This window comes from Neophocaena asiaeorientalis, unplaced genomic scaffold (genome assembly GCF_003031525.2).
Source record: "Neophocaena asiaeorientalis asiaeorientalis breed wild unplaced genomic scaffold, Neophocaena_asiaeorientalis_V1.1 scaffold106, whole genome shotgun sequence".
Classification (NCBI taxonomy): domain Eukaryota; kingdom Metazoa; phylum Chordata; class Mammalia; order Artiodactyla; family Phocoenidae; genus Neophocaena; species Neophocaena asiaeorientalis.
This window is the reverse complement of record NW_020172597.1, coordinates 3,090,412-3,099,280: the sequence shown is the minus strand read 5'-3', so window position 1 is coordinate 3,099,280 and position 8,869 is coordinate 3,090,412. Positions and strand designations below refer to the sequence as shown.

The 8,869-nt window shown below is 39.4% G+C and overlaps 1 protein-coding gene across 1 annotated transcript; it reads left to right on the top strand.

Annotated features, from left to right (window-relative positions):
- Positions 1-6,552: 6,552 nt before the first annotated feature.
- On the top strand, positions 6,553-8,101 carry GJA9 (gap junction protein alpha 9). Its single transcript, XM_024738776.1, has one exon. It carries the CDS (start codon positions 6,553-6,555, stop codon positions 8,095-8,097), a length of 1,545 nt encoding a protein of 514 aa, XP_024594544.1. The 3' UTR covers positions 8,098-8,101.
- Positions 8,102-8,869: the final 768 nt, after the last annotated feature.

The following is an 8,869-nucleotide window of genomic DNA, read 5'->3' as shown; positions in this document are numbered from 1 at the left end:
AAAAAAAAAAAAAAAAAAAAAAAAAAATCAAGTAACTTGTCTAAGAGGGGGCAGGATTTAAAGGTTGGTAATGACTTGACAGCCCATATTCTCCTGCCCTCCTGGTCTATCAGTGCTGTGTTCCCCAAATACCAAAAGTTTATTGTATCATGGTGGGGTTTCCCTGGTGGCGCAGTGGTTAAGAATCTGCCTGCCAATGCAGGGGACATGGGTTCGAGTCCTGGTCCAGGAAGATCCCACATGCTGCAGAGCAACTAAGCCCGTGCGCCACAACTACTGAGCCTGCTCTAAAAAAAAAAAAAAAAAAAAAAAAAAAAAAATCAAGTAACTTGTCTAAGAGGGGGCAGGATTTAAAGGTTGGTAATGACTTGACAGCCCATATTCTCCTGCCCTCCTGGTCTATCAGTGCTGTGTTCCCCAAATACCAAAAGTTTATTGTATCATGGTGGGGTTTCCCTGGTGGCGCAGTGGTTAAGAATCTGCCTGCCAATGCAGGGGACATGGGTTCGAGTCCTGGTCCAGGAAGATCCCACATGCTGCAGAGCAACTAAGCCCGTGCGCCACAACTACTGAGCCTGCTCTCTAGAGCCTGCGAGCCACAGCTACTGAGTCCACGCGCCACAACTACTGAAGCCTGCACGCCTAGAGCCTGTGCTCCGCAACAAAAGAAGCCACCGCAATGAGAAGCCCGCACACCGCAATGAAGAGTAGCCCCTGCTCGCCGCAACTAGAGAAAGCCCACGCACAGCAACAAAGACTCAACACAGCCAAATAAATAAATAAATAAATTTATTTAAAAAAATAGTATCATGGGAGTATGGGAAGAAACCTTTCTGAGGGTGTACCAAGAATGGTAGAAATACCTTATAGAAGAATTCTCTGGATTGCTAGTTTAAGATTCAAATAGTGTGGGCAACTAAGCCCGTGTGCCACAACTACTGAGCCCGCGTGCTGCAACTACTGAAGCCCGCTTGCGTAGAGCCCATGCTCCACAAAGAGAAGCCACTGCAATGAGTAGTCCCACTCGCTGCAACTAGAGAAAGCCCATGTGCAGCAACAAAGACCCAACGCAGCCAAACAAAACAAAACAAAAAGATTTGAATAGTGTGTCTAGGATCCCAAGGAACCTGGAACTACCTTTCTCGTGCACACTATGTACGTGGACTTTTTTTGGAGTCTCATCTATGATAAGATTCTCATCCTTTACGTGGCTAGTGGTTCTTCTATGAGTGGGTATCTACAAAAGGTAAAATGTCATATCTGAAAGCTGGGATGCCTGTGTCCTTTTCTTGTATGGAACCCAGATTGCTGGCCATTCTTTTTCCAAAATAGTAGTTTTAGGTCACCTGAACGCAGGAAAGACAATTTTTTCTTCTTCTATCATAAGCATGTTTTATTTAAACCCCCCCTAAACATGTTGCTGTATTCTGAAAGGAGGATACATGCTTAATTATAGTGAGAAAAGTAGTATTTTAGCATTTTGAGGAAAGCTGATCTGGGATTTGTTTCAGAATTCTTTAAAATTTGAGTATGAGAATACAGTTATGTTCTTGGTTAAACAAAGAACTTAGAAACTCTTTTACCTTTCCACCCCAAACCTGCTCTTTTCCCTTGTGATGACCATTGTCAACAGTTGGGTGTATATTCTCCTAGACCTTTTTCGACTCAGGATGAGCAGAAAGGGAAATGCCTTTCAGTTGATGGCTGACTCACTCATTGCATTGAACTGCACTGAATCTGCTCTATGCCCCCCAAGGGATAAATTCAGAGAACAAGTTGAAGATGACTTTGGTATAACTTCTCAAAGCATGATTTGTTTCTCAGATTTACCTAAACTAAGAAAGTTTTGGGTTGATCTCGCTGTTTTAGCTATTTAAATGTAAATATGAAATGAAGTGGTTTTTTTTTTTTTTTTTTTTTTTTTGGTACACGGGCCTTTCACTGCTGTGGCCTCTCCCGTTGCGGAGCACAGGCTCCGGATGCGCAGGCTCAGCAGCCATGGCTCACGGGCCTCGCCGCTCCACGGCATGTGGGATCCTCCCGGACCGGGGCACGAACCCGTGTCCCCTGCATCGGCAGGCGGACTCTCAACCACTGCGCCACCAGGGAAGCCCTGGAATGAAGGTTTTTAACAAGATAAATGAGATCACACTACATGTATTGTTCTGTAACTTGTTTTATAATATGACTTAGGGATCTTTCTGTTAGTTCTAGAGATCTTTATTCTCTGAATTGCTAATGATAAAGATGTAATAGTTTATTTAACCATTCCTCTATTGAACACTTAAGTTGTTGCTGATTTTGTACTATTACCAACAGTGCTATGTGAACATCCTAGTACGTGCAGTGTGTCTTTGAGAATGAATGAATGAATGAATGGTTATTTCAAGCATCCAGAAGCAGAAATGCTATGTTAATTCTGATAGATTTAAACTACCTTTTTTTTTTTTTTGGCCGTGCCACGTGGCTTGTGGGATCTTAGTTCCCTGACCAAGGATTGAACGCGGGCCATGGCAGTGAAAGCTCCAAGTCCTAACCACTGGACCACCAGGGAATTCCCTAAATTACCTTTTTTTTTTTGCAGTATGTGGGCCTCTCCCTGTTGTGGCCTCTCCCATCGCGGAGCACAGGCTCCGGACACGCAGGCCCAACGGCCATGGCTCACAGGCCCAGCCGCTCCACGGCATGTGGGATCCTCCCAGACCGGGGCACGAACCCGCGTCCCCTGCATCGGCAGGTGGACTCTCAACCACTGTGCCACCAGGGAAGCCCTCTAAATTACCTTTTTAAAAATTAATTAATTAATTTTTGGCTCAGTTGAGTCTTTGTTGCTGGGGCTTTCTCTAGTTGTGGCGAGCGGGGGCTACTCTTCGTTGCGGTGTGCGGGCTTCTCATTGCGGTAGCGTCTCCTGTTGCGGAGCACGGGCTCTAGGCATGCAGGCTTCAGTAGTTGTGGCACGTGGGCTCAGTAGTTGTGGCTCACGGGCTCTAGAGCGCAGGCTCAGTAGTTGTGGTGCACGAGCTTAGCTGCTCCACGGCATGTGGGATCTTCCCAGACCAGGGCTCGAACCGTGTCCTCTGCATTGGCAGGTGGATTCTTAACCACTGCGCCACCAGGGAAGCCCCTGAATTACCTTTTAAACAGCTGTATACATTTATATTCTCACTGATAGCATATGAGAGTAACAGCTTCCTCATACTTTTGCCAAAAGCAGGTATTATAAAACTTGAAAAAATTTACATTTTGATAGTTAAAAATAATACTTTATTTTAATTTGTATTTCTCTGACTACTAATGAAGCTTAGTGTTTTTTAAGTTTACTAACAATTTATATATTACACATAATATAAAATTTATATAATACATACTATACAAATATGAATATATATATATTTTCCTGATGAAAGGGTTGCATTTAATTTGAAAATTAGCTATAGTTGGCAAAGAAGCCCAGGGAAGAAATATTTATCTGCCATTGCCAACCCACTAGGTCACTAGCTCTGAAGAGAGATCTTTAATGACCTAAAGTACAATGTAATTGTTAATAATAGAAAACTAGACAGAGAAACAGGATTCATCTAACTATGAAATCGGACATGACCCATTGATTATTAAGACTGATGGCTAAGAAGTTATTATCTAGTTAGATTATTCTGGTACTAGAAACATCGTTCACATTACCAAAAACTGTGATGTCTTTCTGGGTTCCCCGGGGGGCAAAGTTACCATTAAAAAAGCACACAAACATCTGGTGTTTTAAATGTGACATCTCTGAATTATAGAGGAGCCATTTATTCAGCTTAATTGGGGGCTCATAATTTTAGTCTCCTAAACTGTGCTGTAGTATTAGAAATGTTGGAAATATTCTTTATGTGTGCTGCCCAATAAGGTAGCCACTAAGCACATGTAGCTATTTACATTTAATTAAAATTAAATAAAATTTAAAACTCAGTGCCTCTGTTACACAAGCCACGTTGGTAGCCACTAAGCACATGTAGCTATTTACACTTAATTAAAATTAAATAAAATTTAAAACTCAGTGCCTCTGTTACACAAGCCACGTTGCAAGTGCTCAGTAGCTATGTGTTTCTAGTGGCCATCTTATTGGACAGTGCAGATGGAGTCTATTCCAACATTGCTGCAAAAAGTTCCACCGGATTAAAAAAAAAAAGTTCCATTGGGTAGCGCTATTTTAGAAGCAGGAATGAAGACAGGGAGATGGATTTTAGCTGATGCCTGACTCACTCACTGCACTGAACCAAACTGAATCTGCTCTACATCTGCAAAGGGACACATTCAGAGATTAAGCTGAAGATGGCTGTGGTATAACTTTTAAGCATGATCTGCTTCAGATTTACCTAAACTGAGAAAGGTCTGTGTTAATCTCTCTGTCTTAGCTAATTAAGAGTCATTTGAAACTTTTTTGTTTTCTTTTGAACTCTATAGTACTGTATCTGTGTATATTAGTATTTGTGTCATTTGCTATGAAAGCTTTAGGACCTAAGATTTGAAGCTAAATAATAGTACTTCTTCTTTCAGGAAATACCATGCACTTGTCCTTTAAGGAAAAAAAAAAACTTTCATTTCCTTTGGTGATTTTAACAGTAAAGTGCTCATGGTAAAAGAAAAAATTAAAATATATATAATTATAAAAAATTAAGTCAGTTGTAATCACACTACCCAGAGATAATCATAGTTAATATTTTGAAGAATATCCTAGGCTTTATTGGACGCATCTCTACATATAAATAAATGTACAATAATGGGGCCATATTATTCTATATTTTATAATGTGAATGTTACTGAAACGATATATCAATGTCTTTTTATGTTAGTATATATTTATTACTTCTATTGGTTGCATAGTACCACACTGTGGATGTACTATTATTTATATGAACAATACAGTCTTTCTTGTATTGATAATTATTTTGGATATTTTCAAGTTATGATTATTATAAACAACAAGAATAATATCTTTGCTTACACTTTAAAATGCTTTGGATTGTTGGGTCAAAGAGTATAGTACTATTAACATAATAAAGTCAAATAGAAATTTTCTCTATCTCAGGAATACAACTCAATTTTAGAAGTTTGATGCTTCTGCAAGTCTTCTGAACTATATAAAGCTTTCAAAGAGGAACTAAAGACTCTAGAACCTGTTATTTAAAAAGTCAAAACTTTCACTATTTGACATACCTAATGTAAATAATTAAACTTGTAAGAGAAAACAGATGATTTCTTAATAACTCTTTCATGAAAATTTCAAGTGTGCTTAGAGAGGAAAAATAACAGTTTAGTAAAACAGTTAAGAGCTGACTTTAGAGCCACAGTGATTGAGTTTGAATACCAGTTGTAGCTGTGTAATCTTGGGTAATTTAAGGTGTGCCTCAGTTTCCTGATCTGTAAAATGGGGGAACAACATACCTACCTCATAGGACTTTTGTGATGTACATATCTTGTAGCTATAATATCCCAGTATGTTGTTTGATTGTGTATCATTTCCCTTTCTATAAGGGATATAGGACATACATTTATGTTAAATGAAAGTGAATGAAAACATTCACTCTTTTTTTTTTTCTTTCCTTTGGGATATACTTTCTCTTAGATATCCTAGGGTATCAACTCTAATATGGAACCTACTGGCTCATAATCCAAGCATCTATATTATAACTCGCCCCACTGCTCCCTCCACAAAGCAAGCTACATGTCTTAAAAAGGTCAAATACTGTTATAATGAAAATTTCTATAATACTACCACCGTACCAATGATCCATTTATTTCAAGCAATATCTAATAACATCCTGGTAGTACAAACTAGTTGAGAATTTTTGGAAAATTTTCACAGCAAAGTTAGTAATAATTTCATAAATATTCATAAATATATTACTGAAATGATTTCTGAAAATGCTCAAAAACTGCCAGAAAGAAACTAGAATTTAGACATTTAAATGTGGATTAAAAAACGATTCTACATTCTTATAGTGAGAGCCAGATTTGTTTCTTTTGGTTTCTTTGAATGCTGTATCTTACTGGATTATGAACTGAAACGTGCCTTTTCCTTTGTGCATAAATGAGATTTTAAAATCATTGACTTTGGTTATAGTTTTTATATAAAATAATCTTAATAGGTTTGTAAGATCAAGTCAGTAGTTTTAGGAACCTCTCCAAAAGTTCTCAGTTAAAAAAAATAAAACAACAAACTTCAGCTGAGTAAGAAGACTCTTTTCTTATAGGAATTCCTATAATTCTATTCTTCATAGGAGGGAATATATACACCCCTCCTCCAGGTATCTTTTTTTTTCCCATTGCATTGTAAGGTCTAAACATAAATTATTTTATATTCCTGACATCTTAAACATATTCTTGGTAACAGATTATTACAACTTTCTAGGGAAAAAAGTAGAGCAACCAGCATGCTGAAAGAGTGATGCTTTGTTCATATTTTGGCCGTAGGTTTGCCTTAAGAAATAGCACACCCCTCAGACTGGAAGAACTTACCTGCCTCCTATTTGATGGGGTTCAGAGCCAAGATGGCTGACTAAATAAACATGGGGGACTGGAGTTTCCTTGGAGGCATTCTGGAGGAAGTTCACATCCACTCCACCATGATTGGAAAGATGTGGCTCACCGTCCTGTTCATATTTCGAATGCTTGTTCTGGGTGTAGCTGCTGAAGATGTCTGGAATGATGAGCAGTCTGGCTTCATCTGTAATACAGAACAACCCGGCTGCAGAAATGTATGCTATGATCAGGCCTTTCCTATCTCCCTCATTAGATTCTGGGTTTTGCAGGTGATATTTGTGTCTTCACCATCCCTGGTCTACATGGGCCATGCTTTGTACCAACTGAGAGTTCTGGAGAAGGAGAGGCAGATGAAGAAAGCTCAACTGAGGGGTGAACTGGAGGAGGTAGAGCTTGAAATGCCTGGGGATCAGAAGAGATTGGAGCAAGAACTGCGTCAGCTTGAGCAAAGGAAACTAAATAAAGCTCCACTCAGAGGAACCTTGCTTTGCACTTATGTGATACACATTCTCACTCGCTCTGTGGTTGAAGTTGGGTTCATGATTGGACAGTATCTTTTATATGGATTTCACTTAGAGCCTCTATTTAAATGCCACGGCCACCCGTGTCCAAATATAATTGATTGTTTTGTCTCAAGACCCACAGAAAAGACGATATTCCTATTATTTATGCAATCCATAGCTACTGTTTCACTTTTCTTAAATGTTCTAGAAATATTCCATCTAGGTTTTAAAAAGATTAAAAGAGGGCTTTGGGGACAATATAAATTGAAGGATGAACATAATGAATTTTGTACTAACAAGTCAAAACAAAACCTTGCCAAATATCAAAACACATCTGCAAATTCACTGAAACGATTCTCTTCTGCACCTGATTACAGTCTGTTAGTGGAAAAGCAAACACACACAGCAGCGTACCCTGGTTTAAATCCACCTGCATTTCAGACAGATCCAGATAATCACAGTGGAAATGATGACAAAGGCATTTTGGATGAACAGGAAACGCTACTTTCTGAGATGTGTATGCTTAGTACTACCTGTGGTCATCTTCAAAACATCAACTCAAGTAATAAAGGAGACACTCATAAAATATCTGGAAAAGAAGTTAATGGTAACCAGTTGAGGAGAAAAAGAGAAATTGATGGCAAAGACAGCAAAAGGAACCACTACTCTAAAGGTCACTGTTCTCTTCCAGGTGGTGCTATAGATCTGAACAACCACATGGGGCAGTCACCCCAAACAGCTTTCTCTCTGCCAGCTAACTACACCTGGAAACCGAAATGGCTTCGTGCTACTTGGGGTCCCTCTGCAGAAAATGAAAAGCAGGCATCACCTCCTAAAGGTAACGTCAAGGGCCAGCTCAGAGAGAGCACAATCAGAACGCTTCCTCCTTCACAGGGAGACTTCCATCCACTTGTCATTCCAGACACTCCTGATTCTTTGGGAGGGTTGTCCTTTGAATCCGAGTTGGTCAAAACCTGCAGTAACCCTACTGCTTGTCCTCCAAATCATTTAGTGTCGCTGACAAACAACCTCATTGGTAGGCGGGCTCCCACAGACCTTCAGATCTGAACAGCTGTTGGCTTTTAGACATTCTGTGTATTACGTTATCAAAGAAGTAGCTTAATGATGGTTGAGCACAGAAAAAACAGGGCAGCTCTACAGACCAGCTGTTTAGACAGACAACTGCAAACCCATTTAAAAAAGGGAAAATGGCGCTAATTCTGAATTGGGAAGGACTAGTTTCAACTTCAAAGACATAGAGTTACCAAATCAGGACTACTTTTCTACAGGCTCCCTTCAGAATAACACTAATTTTGGGAAAATCACATGTCAGAATCAAAGCTAAATGGAACCAGGTTTTTCCTTGAAGGGAGCACAGCCTTCAGAGATTGTTCTTAATCTATGTAATTCCCTCTTTTGGTTATTCATCTTTTACTTCTGGACACTGATTATACTTTGTTTGCCCCTGGGACTTAACGCAGTTTCTTTATAGACTGCAACCTGATCTGTCTTGAATATAATCATAATGTTGCTATCTAGGTAAATAAAATCCTAAAAAGACTGGTCGCTTTCTTTCACCAGTTTATAGATAGCATCGTGATTCAGTGCCAGGATCGGAGTCTTGGCTCTACTACTCACTGGTTATCTATACTTGACAGTTTACTAACAGTACCTACCTTACAGGGACGGTGTGAGAATTAAAATAAGAAACATATGTGTTTAATGCACTGTCAGGCACACAGTAAGCGCTCAAAAGTGCTATTATTAGCATATTACTGCTCACCCTCCGGAGGCCCACATCAAGTTGGCCACAAAACAAGGAGACTCCAAATATAAGAGC